Source organism: Alligator sinensis, unplaced genomic scaffold, assembly GCF_000455745.1.
Source record: "Alligator sinensis unplaced genomic scaffold, ASM45574v1 scaffold172_1, whole genome shotgun sequence".
NCBI lineage: Eukaryota > Metazoa > Chordata > Crocodylia > Alligatoridae > Alligator > Alligator sinensis.
This window is the reverse complement of record NW_005842168.1, coordinates 2033138-2049497: the sequence shown is the minus strand read 5'-3', so window position 1 is coordinate 2049497 and position 16360 is coordinate 2033138. Positions and strand designations below refer to the sequence as shown.

At 40.1% G+C, this 16360-nt stretch overlaps 1 protein-coding gene across 1 annotated transcript in view; it reads left to right on the top strand.

Annotated features, from left to right (window-relative positions):
• Positions 1-16360, top strand: part of USP24 (ubiquitin specific peptidase 24) — a 96107-nt gene that overhangs the window by 73149 nt on the left and 6598 nt on the right. The window contains exons 44-61 of the mRNA XM_014520902.2: positions 1103-1228; positions 1442-1540; positions 2046-2128; positions 2912-3053; positions 3475-3594; positions 3959-4179; positions 4651-4775; positions 5656-5797; positions 6366-6516; positions 7528-7623; positions 8346-8449; positions 9259-9372; positions 11184-11280; positions 12693-12809; positions 13813-13905; positions 14261-14363; positions 15646-15767; positions 16069-16182. Of these exons, the coding sequence (XP_014376388.2) occupies positions 1103-1228; positions 1442-1540; positions 2046-2128; positions 2912-3053; positions 3475-3594; positions 3959-4179; positions 4651-4775; positions 5656-5797; positions 6366-6516; positions 7528-7623; positions 8346-8449; positions 9259-9372; positions 11184-11280; positions 12693-12809; positions 13813-13905; positions 14261-14363; positions 15646-15767; positions 16069-16182 (2169 nt within the window). The remainder of the gene's footprint in view (positions 1-1102; positions 1229-1441; positions 1541-2045; positions 2129-2911; positions 3054-3474; positions 3595-3958; positions 4180-4650; positions 4776-5655; positions 5798-6365; positions 6517-7527; positions 7624-8345; positions 8450-9258; positions 9373-11183; positions 11281-12692; positions 12810-13812; positions 13906-14260; positions 14364-15645; positions 15768-16068; positions 16183-16360) is intronic.

Genomic DNA, 16360 nt, shown 5'->3' with positions numbered 1-16360 from the left:
CTGCCCTGCCGCCAGCCCCGGCCCTGCATGCATGCCCACCCGCTCGCTGCCACTTCCCCCCACCTGCCTGCTGCCACTGCTACCACCACTTCCCCTGCCTGCCACCCTTCCTCTGCTGCTTCCCTACCTTCCCGCCGGTGCTGCCACTGCTCCCTTCCTGCCCACCCACCACTCCAGCAGTGCACAGTTCCCAATTGCGTGGCCAGGACTTCAGAACGCAGCAGGAGCCAGCCTGGCCTGGCCCCCGTGGTTCCCAGCTGGCTCCATGCTGCTTCATTTCCCAGAGCCAGCCCAGGCAGCACCATACAGTTCTTGGCTGCATGGCTGAGACTGCAGGGCACAGCACAACAGGAGCCAGCCAGGAACTGCAGAGGCCAGGCCAGGCTGGGCTGCATTGGGCTTGCTCCTGCTGCATCCTTCGGTCCCAGCCATGCAGCTGGGAACCACATGGTGCCAGCTGGGCCCAGCTGGCTCCTGCTGCGCTGGCGATCTTGGGCAATGGGCCTTATTTTTCCCACCCCTGTGGTAAAGGGCAGTTTCTGTTCAAAAGCAAAAGTAAAATCTGTAGAAAGCCACAGGGAGGCTTCGTTCCCTTCGTACTGGTACTGCTCTTTTACTTACTGCAAGGAACGATAATTTTTCCTTCATTCTGCCTTTCAAAAACAAGATGCATATTATATTCCAGGGTGCATTGCGTGTAAGAAATGATATTTCTCAGTCAGCTACTGAGTATCCTAAAAACTGGTCAAATATTATTTAATTACCTCTACTGTAAATTCATTTAAGGTTCAAAACAAAGGGTTGGGTCCTCTAGCGTGGGGTATGTAAAATATGATGGAGAGCTCAAGATGTGTAGTTTTTGTGTACGAAGCGATAGACTGTAGTCTCAAGCTCCATTTTTTTTAAAGGGAATTGAAAATATAATTCTATAAAATTTTGAAGTCTTTATTCTCAAACTTGCTGTTTTCTTCTAATGACCAGTTCAAGCATGTTTAGAGTCTAGACAAAACTTTCATTTACATTAAGCAGTACTTCTGGAAGTAAGTCATGTTGCATTTTGTTTTTTTCATTTCCCCTTCCCCCTCCCTCCCTCCCTCCCAAGGCGTTGCTTTCCATTGATGATGATACAGACAATCCAGATGACAACGTATTCTATCAAGTTCAGTCTCTCTTCGGTCATTTGATGGAAAGCAAGTTGCAGTATTACGTACCTGAGAACTTTTGGAAGGTATCAGTTCTGTTTAATTCATCATATATAATTTTCCTAGTTAATTAACATGAGAGATTTTGATTCATGCCAGTTGAAATGTACAATTTTTACTCCTTTGTAGTCTCTCTGGGCTTTACATATAAAACAGGAGGTTTTGCTTACAGTGTTTAGAGGTAAACTTCACTTCTGCCGTTGGTGAATGTATGAAATAGTAATCTACGTGTTTTATAGATTTTCAAGATGTGGAATAAAGAACTTTATGTTCGAGAGCAACAGGATGCCTATGAATTCTTTACAAGCCTTATAGATCAGATGGATGAATACCTCAAGGTAAAAACATAAGCTTTGTGGGTTTGGGTTTTTTTGTCTCTAACTCTTTGGGGGAAGTAAAGCAGTAAAAATTGGAAGCTTAAGATGAACCCTAATTTTTGTTCTATCGATCTTTCATTCAACACATCTTATATTTTGGGTGGTCTCCCATGGTATGAATCTTTTGAGAGACTGAGATGCTTACAACTTTTAGGGGTAACTCTTTAAATCAGCTAAGCTAGTTTATTTCTATAGCTTGCTCATGGTTTTCAGAATTCAGGCATGGATACGTTTTGTTTTCATAGACATTTAAGCCAATGTAATTCTTGCCATGCTGAATCCTTAGCATGAAAACTGGCAACCCCACTTTAATTCTATTTGCAGTGTCAGTAAATTGACATCGTAGCAAGTGGAACTCGTGTACTTGGGGGTTTTGTTTTACGACTGCACATTTTTGTATTTGCTTTTGAAGTACATTAGAATAGTTTTCTCTGTATACCACTACTAATCCTTTCTACCTCAACAGAAAATAGGTCGAGACCAAGTATTTAAGAACACATTTCAGGGCGTCTTCTCTGACCAGAAGATCTGTAAGGACTGTCCTCACAGGTGAGCAAGTAATATGGTGGGTAAGTCAGTCTGCTAGAGTTCTTTGCTGTCAAGACATTTACCAGGTTTGTTGCATAAACAGAGAGGTGTTTGACTCTCGGCTTCATTAGACTCTAAACATGGCAAACCCCTTTATTAATATTCATTGATCATTTGCCCTGTACAACACAATTTCCTAAACCTGCCTCCTGATAGCTTAGAATTCAAAACCACTTTCCTTCAGCCTGAATTTACAATACATGAATATAAATCTGGTTAAAATAGCTCATATGATTAGCATCCATAAGCAGGATTTATATGCATCTCTCCTACTTGTACAATACTATCTGGTGTTTCCAGTTTTTTTAATAGTAAGCCAGAAAGCTGCTTTGCAAACAATCTTTGACTAAAAATTCTACTATCATGTTATCTAAAATCATGGAATACCTTGATAGTCATCTGTTCTAATTACCAGATTCTGTTAAACCACAAGAGCAAAATGACAGAGAGACCACTCACTAGTAGGTGGTCACTTATAACAAGTCAAATAGCAAATAATTGAGTTGTTTCTATTGTAAAGATTTTGCTTTTCAAAGATGGCTGTTCAGCTTTATAAAAACGAATGTGTAGGGGGATACAGTCCATGGTCACTTAACACAGCAGTAGTAGAATGAGGAATAAATTCCACGTCTACTTTATTCCCAGCTCTTTCTTCTAACAGCCTAAAAGTGATGTAGGACATGAAGCCTAAATCAAATAGGTTTTATTAATTTTTCACTATCTTTTTTTTTTCCTTGAATCTAGGTATGAGCGTGAGGAGCCCTTCATGGCTCTCAATCTAGGAGTTACTTCATGCCAGAGTCTGGAAATATCATTGGACCAGTTTGTTAGAGGAGAAGTTCTGGAGGGAAGTAATGCTTACTACTGTGAGAAGTGTAAAGAAAAGGTACTGTTTTTACTTTTGTTTGAAACCATGATTAAATTTACATGTTATGTAGTCATGACAAGCAACAGTTGTCTTAACAAATGCCACTTGTGTGTTGCATGCATGTAGGAAGCGACAATTAATTTAGAATGAGAGCAATATCTTTCTTGCCTTGTAATTAATCATTCTGTAGCCCTAAACAAGCATCAACCTCCATCCCTTGTAACTCTAATGTTGCGCACTCTTGACTTCGAGAGGAGAAAAAGGATTCTGAGTACAAAGCTAGATAACTCATTAGATTTTACAAATGGTTTTCACTCGTGTTCCTACTTCTATCAAGCAAAGTGTACTCAATTTAGATATTTGGAAATTACACTAGAGAGGAGTTTATAGATCACTTTATAATAAGCATCTAAACAGGTGACTTTCTTCTCTCTTTAAGAGAACGACAGTGAAACGCACCTGCATTAAAGTTCTCCCCAGTGTCTTGGTGATCCACCTGATGAGGTTTGGATTTGATTGGGAAAGTGGACGATCCATCAAATATGATGAACAGATAAGGGTAAGAACATTGCTCTGTTTGCCCCATTGGCCAGACTCTGAAATAACCCTTCTCATCCTCTACTCCCTGCACCCAAAAGATTTGTCAATTTATCATAAAGAATGGTTAATTTACCTGCTGTACAGTGCTAATGTCTGAATGCGAGCTCCCTGTCTGAACTCTCCAGGGAGTTCCTCAGTCCTTGTTGGACTGGAAGGCAGAAGAAAAACTTCCTTACAGACATGCTGGATACTTTTTACCTTACAAGGGCACACAGCTCCAGCACAATTTTTACATATTCAGTCTTTTTAATACAATTACATTAAATTAAGATTCTGTATGGGGTGTTGCTATCTTTATCTGAAATGTTCTTGATGTCACACAGTTCCCATGGATGCTGAACATGGAGCCTTACACAGTGTCAGGAATGGCTCGCCAAGATTCCTCCTTAGAAGTTGGTGACAATGGGAGAAACACAGATCAGGGAGGTGGAGGATCCCCACGGAAAAAAGTTGCCCCTACAGAAAACTACGAGCTCGTTGGTGTGATTGTGCACAGCGGCCAGGCACACGCAGGGCACTACTATTCCTTTATTAAGGACAGGAGGTAATGAAGTGGAAGACTGTATCTTTCAATGGGTCTAGACAAACAAAACATTTGGATCTGAGGAAGGGTATTGGCTTTAAAAGGAGCAATACATTTTTTCAAGTGTAGCAATCCCTTTAAAGCTACCCACAGGCGCTGAGTGTTATAGGAGTAAAAAATACGTGGTTGTGGAAAAAAGCTGAAACATCTGAACCAAAGTGAGTCCAGTTAATATCATAGGGGCTCCATGCAGTGTCATCTTGCAAGTTCAGCTTCTGTATGAGATTTGAATATTAGCTATAGTATGTGTCTTTGTTCTTTAAATCTTATTACACTAGTTTTAAGAAATACCATAATGCTAAGCTATTCTTATTCACCATTAAAGCAGACACAAATCCAGGATTCCCATTTCAGGGGGTGGGGGCGGGGTATTATTATTTTTAAGGGAATCAGACTTAGCTTGCCATTTTGCATCTGTCTGTTCTGTCGCAGGGGATGTGGAAAAGGAAAATGGTACAAATTTAATGACACCGTTGTTGAAGAATTTGAGTTAACTGATGAAACCTTAGAATATGAATGTTTTGGCGGAGAGTATAGACCTAAAGTCTATGATCAATGTAAGTATAAATAGGGGATAGTTTAACAGCAGTTTGTATATTCCATACTAACTCACTTAGAATTAGCACAGTTGCATCCAGATGCATTCTGTTGTATTAGTGGCCTAACACTTTGATATTTTGTGACTGATTAGATTTAAAATGTTTTCAATGATACTTCAGTCATGGTGTGTGACACGACAGAGTGGGCAGTTTTTAGGACTTGTTGGATGAATGTTTGCTTGCAGATGCAAAGGGACTGGACTTAATGGCCCAAGAAAAAGCTTCTAGTCCAAAGTGACCCACCCAAGCAAGCTTAATAGTCTTGCCTTTTACTAGTCGACTGTTTGTAGGAGTGGTCAAATAATAGTGATTGAACCAGATTGAACCAAATGCACTGTGGTCCAGCACCTTGTTTGCTTGTTTATACCAGGTCCAATTTGTAAACAGAATGCTTGCTAAGTCAGAAAAGCAAAAGCTCCTACTTACCTTGCGTTGATGTAAATAACTGCCCAAGGAGCAGGACATGGCAGAATCTGGCCTGATGAACTTTGCACCATTTTAAACCATAATTTCTAACAAGTCTTTCTAATTATTCACTCAACTCATTGTGGGAAGTAATTGGTGAATCTACACCAAGGTATGGTGAGTCTAAATAACTTTGTGAAAGGTCTTACGTAAAACAAAATTTAAAATATGATTTTGTTCCCCACATATTGACTGACTGTGTGGAGCTCATTAAAATTGAGTAGTACTTTACATGTGATGCCTCATGTAAAATTGAGGCATGCAAAATGTGTGCCTTTTCCATTTGGTGCACATTGAGTTGCATCCACTGCAGGAATTTAAAAAGGATAATCAAACCTACAAAGACTGACAAGAGTATTATTTTTCCTTAAAGCTAACCCTTACCCTGATGTGCGTCGGCGTTACTGGAATGCCTACATGCTCTTCTACCAGAGAGTCTCTGATCAAAACTCTCCTGTTTTACCAAAGAAAAGCCGAGTTAGTGTTGTACGTCAAGAAGCTGAGGATCTCTCTCTGTAAGTTTATCCTCCTGTCTCCTTGGGTTGGTCATTTCCAGTGCCGTCATACTTGCACACTAAGCTCATCTATACGAGACACTACAGCACAGTAGCAACGAGCTATTGCGCTGTAGCTCATTGCTACAGTGCCACAGCTTTGTTGGGCACAAACTGTGATGGCGATGCTACTGCACAGTAGTAATGAGCTACTGTGCAGTATTTGTCTAAAAATAAATCATGCAGCAACAGGGCTGCACAGTAATGCTGGTTACTGCACAGTCAGCCGCTCGTGTAGAGGCCGCCATTACGTATAAAATTAAGAACAAAATAACTCCCATCTCTAAAGGATTATATTATCTGCCCTATCTTTTTAAGCTACTTATGGGTATTTTATTGTTTCCATGAGTAAGTACTTCTGTGTTTCATCCCTATTGCAGCCAGTTCAGACCTTAACAGCCTATACAAATATATTTAAATATAAGGAACAATGCCCTTCAGGTGCACATTTATCCTATTGATGTATTGGAAGTTGCATTGCAAGATTACTGTGGAATTTAATTATTGGTATTAAACTTCTTTTCCTTAGATCTGCTCCATCTTCACCAGAAATTTCACCTCAGTCATCACCTCGACCCCACAGACCCAGCAGTGACCGTCTCTCCATCTTGACTAAATTAGTTAGAAAAGGGGAGAAGAAAGGGCTCTTTGTAGAGAAAATGCCTGTGCGGATATATCAGGTAAAGAACCAAAAAATAGTTGAATGCTGCTCAGGTCAGTTGATCCTTAAGTATAATTGAAGAAATATGTTGATTTGAAAATGATCCTATTGTAGTTTTGTTGTTTTAAATACCAAATCAGGACAAAGCTGGAAAATGTTTCAGATCCTATGCAGTTGTTAATCCAGTGCCAATAAATATATTTTTATAAACTGTACACTATACCGTCTACCTTAGTACCTCAAAAACAGTTATCTGTTCTTTGCTCTGAAGAATTTATGGCAAAAGACAAACATGACGCACAAGAACAATTCGCATGCAGTTGAGGGATAGATGACTATTGAAAATAGAGATGTTGAATTCCTTGGCGCAGGTTTGGAGAAAAGTAGAGAGTGTTTGATGATAACTGGAGGTTGTCTTCGACTGTTCTGCTTTAGAGCATCCTTATGAGAGAGCAGCACAATGAGGGCAGTGAGAAGGACCAGTAGGAGATGAGATGAAGCCTAGAGGCAGAAGAAAATGTAGGGCCTTGAAAAGAAGAATGAAGTAGACTTGTTAAGCTTGAAAGACAGAGGTATTGTCACAAAGCATGAGCAGTTAGTCACAGAAACCAGAACTCGTTTCAGCCTTACTGCAACACATTTTGTGAACCCCACTTAGATGGGGCCAAACTCTGCAGGCACAGTATCATGGTGATTTGTTGAAGGTGATAACTGCATCTCAGCAGATTGTTCAGCATATATTTTTAATCCTTAACTGTCAGTTTCTTAGCCTGTTGTTTCTTGACATTCTTCAATATAAACAGAACTAGAGGGGTTTTTTAATGGCCAGGTCAGTAAATTATCAATTTGGTGGTTTGGTTTTGTTTTTCTTTGGAAACTTCTCAGTAGTATTTTTCCTGAAAATCTGGACAATGAGTTCAGAGCACAGCCAAATTAGTTAAGCATTTTAGGAGTAGAATTTAGGATTGTCTAATTAATATGCAAGTGCAAGTCTTTTGCCTTCTGTTACTAAACAGCATTTTGCCCATAGATGGTGAGAGATGAGAATCTGAAATTCATGAAGAATAGAGATGTGTACAGTAGTGACTACTTCAGTTTTGTTCTGTCGTTAGCCTCGCTGAATGCCGTAAGTAGCTGGATTATTAATCCTATGGTACTATGAACATATTTGGGTTCCAGCTGTGGGGTTTGGGAGGGGGTGTGACATGTTGGGGGGGTTGGTTCCACAAACTATAAGCCGTCAGTAGTCATTTCCAAGTGACAGCATTCCATCAAAAGCTGGTGCCATCTTCCTGCTCCTGACCATGGAAATAATTGGCATTTCCCTGAAGTAAAACTTGCAGAATTATGACTTGCACTCTTTTTAATTGGATGCAGGCCTCTGAACTCTACCTGGGTAGAATTCCTTCTCTCTGTGGAAGGATTAAATAGTCACCTCCATAATTCTTTTTGAAGGAGTTGGAACTTTCTGTAAAATATCTGTGCTTGCTAAAGGGACATTGTCCAAGTCGAGAGACGGATGTTTAGGTCCATTGTCCAGGGTAGCCAGTCTGTACAGTCCTATCTACTCAGAGTAATAGAGCAATAAATGGATTATGACAGTGGACTTGGTGGTTCTTCCAGAAATTTAGTTTAAATTTTTACCAAAGATATGACCCTAGTTCCAGGTAGTTTAACATGTCCTGGACAGGAGTGGACCAGGAGATGATAATTTGCAACCTTCCAGTGTCCTTCAAAATGTCACAGATTTTTAAAGTTCATTATTATTCTGTGTTGAAGCCATCTGCTATATAAACCTGAACTGCAAAATGGTATTGCAGCCTGGAATAATTTTGTTACTTGTTGTAGACCAAAGTAAAACACCCATATTATGCATGTATGGCAAAGGTGAGCTTACAGCTAGCCGTCCAGTTCCTGTTCCAAACCTATCTACGAACCAAGAAAAAACTCAGGTAAGAAATTATTTCAGAGCATTATGCCCAGACCTCATAAGATTTGTAAATTGTGTAACCCTTTGAAGTACTTCATTTAAAACTCCTAATACCCCAGCTCCCATGGATACTCGTTAGCACAGCAACATTTCCCAAAATTATTGCTCTAAATACAAGTTAAATTTCCATAACACCAAATCAGTTATTGATAAAAGGGCTGTGTGTAAGCTGCCAGCTAACTTTCTACTTCAGTTGTCTTTCTAGGATTATCACCTGTATAAAATCATTTTGAAGTGGAAGGAACCTAGAGATTTAAATACAAGTATGCTGATCAGAGCTTCAACGTTCTGAATGAAGAGTGCTAAATTCTGATATTTTATGTGTAGAAAGACATTATATTGTTCAGTGAGCTTTATATTCTGGTTATTGCACCCTCTGTAACTGTCAGGAACCCATCTTATGAGTGTTTTGGTATATAAATGCTTAGCCTCAACCAAGGGTAGAACTTGATGCCCAAATTTCACTGACTATTTTGCCCTGGAAAATTCCATTTCTATGAGTTCTTTGGGCTCTGTAGACAGGTGAAATAGTGAGCACATCTCACTTACTCTAGGTAGTTAATGCTAAGGTTTATTTGTGGGAGCAGGTTCAAAAGATAGTTTCCCAAGAAAAAGCCAGACCTGTCCCCTTTATTTGGTATGTGTGGCACTGATCAGAAAAGAGACTACTTTGAGAGACCAGATCAGAATTTACCAGAGAAGAAAAAAAAATATTAATTTGAATATTTGGGATGAGGCTATACTGATCCTGCTGTCTTTGTTTTGTTAAAGGTCTGATACAGAAGAATGGATTGCTACCATTGATGCTTTGCTTTCTAAAAGTTTTGATGCTTGTCAGTGGCTTGTTGAGTATTTGGTTGGGTCAGAGGGACGAGAACTTGTAAAGTAAGTATCAGTCTTGTCGACACAGTTAACAGTTGATTACATAGTCTGTCACCTTCTGTTAGAAGCAAAATCACCTTTCATTATGTTCATATCTCTTAATCATACATCAGTCATCTCATCACTTCTAATTTTTGCTTGTGGTATTATAGGCTTGATTTTTCTGGCAGAAACCAGTACATTTAATGAAATAGTGATAGTCACATGAGTTGACAGAATTTTTAATCCAGCTTTTGTACAGTTTCTCTGATGTGCAACAGGGGAGTGGGGGTGAGTAGTTGGTGCTGCAAGAGAAAGGGAGAAGAAAACGGTGTTTAAATACTGCACAGGTCTTTCATAAGTAACCTCAATGTAGTGCTTTCCTTATGAAGAAAGTGGGGAAGCTGAAGTATATTGCCTGACCGTTTTGAGCACTTGCTGGTTTCCTCTGCAGCAAAGTTCCTAAATAGCATGAGCCATGACATTTGTTATTTTGGGGGGTGGTAACAAACCACATTTATTACATTTAATAGAGGGGTTAGCCATTCATGTTCCAGAAACAAAACCATCAAAACATGCCAGGCGGTTCTCATTTCAGAACTACACTCATTGAGTATTCAAGTTATTTTCCATCTTTCAGCTTTTCAGGAAGCTGTTGTTTACAAAAGCTTATCCAACCTAGGTTATTTCTTAGCAACGTATATATTAAATCCTCCTTGCAGATTATTGGATTTATCTTGCGCTGTTCTGAGGTCTCAGTAGAGACCTGCAGAGCAGCCCTTTGGAGCATAGTAAATCCAGGTCATTGCTCTGCTAGCTATAACAAATTAGTAGACAGCTCCAAGTTTTCATTTAATAATGACTTTCTGTTTTAAGGTGGTAAGAAAACAGCATCATCTTGCATCCAAGACATTTTCACTTGAAGTGCTTTAATTTAAACTCTGAGAGAGTCATGAGGTTTTCTCCTTAAAGAGTCATTTTTCTCCTAGGTTTGTAGTTTTACTTAATAGGCCCCTTTCCTTTCAGCAAGAATACATACAGCTGATTGCCTGTTAGATGTAAGGGGAAAAGACCAAAGCCTATTTAGAGAGGCTTTCTCCTCCCTAGGACTCTCTCACCTGAGAAATAACTCTGTTTTGGAGAGGTTATAAATGAAGCTCTGATTTGCCTTCTGAGTATGTGCTACAATTTGTGCACTAAATCTAGAGGCTTGTATTCTAGCCTTTATTATTCAGGCACACCTTCCGGTATTGTGCCTCTTGTATTAACAGCGCTTGTGACTTGGAAGAAAGTGCAACTGCATTGTGGTGAAGTATGCAGCAGTACAAAGCAGCATATTAAATGTACGATGAAACTTTTTCTGCTGCTTTTGTCAGTAACAGCCAAAGTAATATATGTTCCAGCTGTAGACGAGCCAGAGTATAGCCTTAAGCAGTATATTCAGTGGTTTCTCTACCATGGAAACTTTATCCCATAGTCCAGAGTTAGCTTTTCATCTGCTATTCTGTTTCTATTCACCTGTCCAGTTTAGTACAATTCTGGTTAAGTAGCAATAATATTCACTGGCAGATGCTTAGAAATTAAAAGTTGACATTCCCTCTAACCTTTTGTGTTTCAAACAAAACATCAAATTTAAGGGTCTTTGTTTTCAGCTGGGGGGGAGGAACAGGATTGATGCTTAGATGAAAATGTTAGAAATATCAGTTGTGATGCACAAGACTCAGCTGTTAGCCTTCTAAATAATAAATTCTGAACATACAGGTGAAGTAAGGGTATAGCTAGGTAAACAAAAAACTGGTCCCAAGCCTCCTTCAGCTTCTTTCTGTATTTTCTAGGACTTTCCTGCTGGAGTGCAGTGTGAGAGAGGTGAGAGTTGCTGTAGCTACCGTTCTTGAAAAGACTCTAGACAGTGCCTTGCTCCATCAGGATAAGGTTAGTGATGCTTCATGTTCATTCAGAACGTTGATTTTTTTTTTTTTTTTAATGATACAATTGTCAATATTTCCAGCAAGTACCACGCACTTCTGTCAATGACCAGAGCGAGAAGCTTCAAATCATGTTCTTGTTCTTTGTCTTGTATCTGTTCATACTTGCTCACTCCTAGCTACATCAGCACAGTACAAGTGTCCTAGTGTGACTTGTCCAGTACACAGTCACGAGATCTTAGCCAGCACTGTAGCTGTATAAATAACAGTGAAATATGCTGATGAATGACATACCACCTTAACTTAAAGTGATCGGATTCAGTAAAAGCAAGATGCTTTCTATTTTTTAAAAAGCTGAATATATGGCTGCATCTTCTCCATTTGAAACTGACAGCTTCTGCCAGGAGCGCTTGAACCACCTAAAGTGAATGTTGATGTGATGGGTACGTGCCAGAGGGTGTTTTGAATAAGAGAATCTCAGCAGGTAGCTTTAGCACAGTTTTTCTTTATAGGCAGTTTACCACAAGGAAAAGCCCCAAAAAGTTAGAAACTCCTTGTTTCGTAAGTGTATTTCTCCAAGTTTTTACCCTTTCCATGATTTTCTTGGTCCTGCAAATGTCCCTTGTAAAAGCATTTGAGTAAATGTGATCACCGTGCTGCATCAGTAGCATATTTTTATGAGTTACTAGCAAACTTTTAAAATCAATCTTTACTGTTAAATTATTGTTTACCCTCTGAATTAACTCTCTACTTTTGCACATTGATTTTGTCAATAAATGCTTCTTTATAATGGAATAAATTTGGTCTAGTGGGAAGGAGAAAACAGACCTATCCTCTAGGCCACTGTGTGAAAAGTAATCTAATTAAAGCCTGCAGTAAAATGGAACAAAGTTCTGTTACTTTGAGCATGCTGTGCTGGGTGGTGATACCCCATTTTCATTGCTTGCAATTTAAGCCCTCCAACATTACTCCATTGGAAGGGTGTAAAGCAAAGTCTAACTGGGTGCATCTACACGTGCAGCTAATGTGACTGAATATACTCTAGCGCAGTTTGAGCTAGAGTAAACTAATCCTGACATTGCTATCTACATGCGCATTTAAGTGCAGTAATTTACTGTGCTGCCAGATGCCACTTGTATCTGACAGGACTATCCAGCAATGCAGTAAATTAGTCTACTGCACACTAATTGCTGCACATGTGTAGACAATGACAGTTTACTGTGCAGCAGATTAGTTTGCTGTGGGGTAAAGTGTCTCATATAGACATATCCTGTTTTTATTCTTTATAATCGTCATAAGTGCATCTTACTTGAAGCCACAGTTATGGTTTCAATTTATATTTGATATTGGGAGTCTTTTGACTTTTTTTTTTTTTACTGTAGACTTGCTAGTTTAACCTAAATTTGTGTTTTTTCACAGCTAAAAAGTCTACATCAGTTACTTGAGGTGCTACTTGCTTTGTTGGATAAAGATGTTCCCGAGAACTGTAAAAACTGTGCGCAGTACTTCTTACTGTTCAACAACTTTGTACAAAAGGTAAACTAATAGCTTGGTATATTTGTTAGTTTTGAAAGGGTAAAAAAAGTATTGTGTAACATGCTTTAGATCAATGGTGCTCAACCTGTCCAGCCCCATGGGCCAGATGAGTGGCACAGGGCTGGTCCACAAGTGCGAGCCTGTGTACTGGCCCACCCCTGGGTACTGCCACAATCCAGCATGCGGGACCATATCATCCACCCCATGAGGCTCCTCCACAGGTTCAGAAATCTGGTGGTGGAGGAGCTATGGCTGTGGTAATTGCTACAGCTCTAGACGCTGCCAGTGCTGCCAAATGCCCAGGCCTGTGGGGAGCCCCATGAGCCAGAGGTGGATCGCCACTGCTTTAGATAACAATGGTAAAGAGGATTTTCCAGAATCCTTGAGTGAAGCTTCTAGTTCTGTAATAGTTTTTAAGCCATTAGGACAGAAAAATAATCATCCTGCATTTGTATACTTCTGTTTACAAGGAGTCCAGCTCTGCCAAAGTCTCAATGTAATCATTTTAATTCATTAAAAAACAAATGAGGACAAAGTTTCAGTTGAAAGTTAAATAGCTGACAGGTTAGTGCTATTTCTACAATTCCCATTTGTCTATATCACACACAGGTTACGAGCAACTAATGTTGAATTAAATCTAATGTGTGGTTTAAAGTGCTCTTTGTGTGTCATAGACTATTGATGTCAAATTAAGTCAGACCCATTCTGAGACTCTACCAGACCCTACAGGCTTGCAGCCTACTGAGCAGTCTTAGATTCTATACTCTGCTTGCATTTTCCATATAGTTTTTAAATCCTAAAGAACATTTAGCAATTAGGCATGATAGAATAACTAGCCTGGATGCTTCAGCTGGAAGGCCACAGCTATACAAATGAGGTAATGATGAGGTAACACTTGGGAAAGTAGGGAATTTAGCATATAGTCTGGGCAGATGATTTCCTCCCTCTTGGCCCATATTTCTCAACACATGCAAGGATGTAACTTGGTTTTGTCTTTTAACAGCAGGGCATAAGGGCTAGCGATCTTCTTCTCAGACATTCTGCCTTAAGGCATATGATCAACTTCCTCCTTGGCCCCAACCGGCAGAATAACCAGGTAAAGCCTGTGTTTCGCATATTGCGCACTTGGGTTTGTTGATTTTGTCTTTTCCCATATTTGTCCTCTGACTTAAGTATGAGAATTTTTTGTAGTTGTTGTTAGTTTAAAAATAAAAAATAATTCCCTTTTGATACTTTGCTGTCTTTGGTTAAAACTGTGCTTAAACTCCCCCTGGTGTCTGTAGGAATTGGTGCATAGTAGGTTTGTTGGTTTGAGTGCATCATTACTGCCTTTAATAAAAGGAAGTTTTTACTGGCTTGCAAAGTTGAAAATGTTTCAGATGGGGGTTCTTCAGACATGTCACTGACGGGTATCAGTGGATAAAGTGTGGCCTTCTTTCTTTGCTGCCCAGAACCGCAGGTGGAGCTCACCACAAGCTCGTGAGTTTGGATACCTTCACAATACTGTGGCGCTGCTTGTTTTGCACTCTGACGTCTCCTTGCAGAGGAGCATGGGTAAGAACTGCCTTTCATCCTCTGTCTAGCATGTTACTGTTGCAGTCAAAGTTGGAACTAATTTTGTCATTGGTGAGGAAAAAATAGGCATGTAACGCAGTACTCTGGCCTCTGACAGATGTTCGTTTGAAGGCACAGTGGGACCTGATCTGTGATCCCAACAGTCACACCTCCTGCCATGCCACACACAAATGGCAGAAGGCACTATTTTGAGATCGAGGATCATATCCCAATCATGTCATAATAGCTGGTGCCCCTGCCCTGACAAGGTGCCCAACAATCAGCTGATTATCAGCTGGCTCTGGGGACCCACAGGGCCAGTTTGAAGCCCTGTGCAGTCTCCAGAGCCAGCTGACAGACACTTGATGATTGACAGATCGGAAGCGCTCCACATCTTGAACCCCAGAATGCTCTGGATCCGCCAGTCGTCAGCTGATTGGGACGGTAGTCCTGATCTTGCAGATGATCAGGTGATTGTTGGCCAGTGGGAACCCCCAACCGCTGCAAATTCAAAGTGTGATGGAAGCCATCTGCAAAGTTATTACACATGTTTTCTGTAATATCTTTGTGGCTGGTTTCCAGTTTTATCATGCCATTAATCACCTAAACGTGTGGCCAGATTACGACTATACCAGACTCTACGCTTGCAGCCTGCTGTGAGCAGTCCTGGATATTATATTCTTCTTGTATTTTCCATATGGTTTTTAAACCCTAAAGAACATTTAGCAATTAGGCATGATAGAATAACTAGCCTGAATGCTTCAGCTGGAAGGACATAGCTATCCAAATAATGGGTTGTGGAAGGGGCTAAAATAGAAGCTTTGATCCTCAGGGTTGAGGAGGAAGTTGAAAGGCATCCCAGCCTCCATCCTAAAGAATAACTACTGTTTTGTATTGTGCTGTAAACTTCCCAAACTGAGATGGGTTGCGCTCTGTAAAGCACTTGGATGGTGGAAGGCACTGTTGAAACCCCTGAGCCTGAGATAAACAGTATAATTAAAACATGGATAGAAGGTCCTAAAAATTAGCATGCACGGGTACTTTGATTTGGTACTTTAGCAATTTATATCCTGATAACATACTAATACTAATAGACTCATTTTTATGCTCAAGCAATGGTATGTGATATGGGGTACAATATTTGCCATGTATGCCCTTAACTGTTTGCTACCAGCAGAGGCAACCATAGCAAAAGGTTGTCACGAACTGCTAGCTTTTGAAGTTTTATTTAGAACTGTGTGGTGTGTATATCTCTGGGATGTGTTTTTTGTTTCTGTCTTAGCTCCTGGTCTCTTTAAACAACGTCCACCTCTCAGCATCACTGCCTCAGGTCCACTTCTGGCCCTCCATGAAGAAGTGGAAGCCTTGTTGTTCTTGCCTGAAGGGAAGCCTTATCTAATGGAGGTAGCTGTTGCTCTGAATTCCACAGAGGTTTTTGTACTTAAAACCTGATGATTTGTTTGAAATAATGTTACATTTGTGGTATGAAGGAAACGTTGACAAGCAACCAGCTGAAAAGCACGCAACTCCTAAAAACTTCTCATCTGTCCTTTTTTTTTGTGCTGCAGCAGTTCAGTAGTGTACTTGCAAGCCAAATTCTCACTGAAGGCAAGCTTCGCAAAGATAGGGATCAACAGTGCCACAGAATATTACCGAAGACTCAACGATTATAATTATATCTGCAATTATATGTATCTCTTCATAGGTGATGCACGCTTTACGGGAGCTAACTGGATCGCTGTCAGCTCTCATTGAGATGGCGGTATACTGCTGCTTTTGTAATGAGCACTTTTCCTTCACCATGCTACATTTCATCAAGGTATGAAGCTAGTCAAAGTAGGCTTTCAATGTGATGATCTGTCCTATCTTTGGACTTAAGCTTGTGTCCTGATGGATGCTGTAACTTTTTTGGCATGGGTACAATTCCTTAAGAGTTTTTTATCTCTTAAAAAAAGATAAAATGTTCTTCCAAGTTTCTTCAAGCTAAACATCCAGTG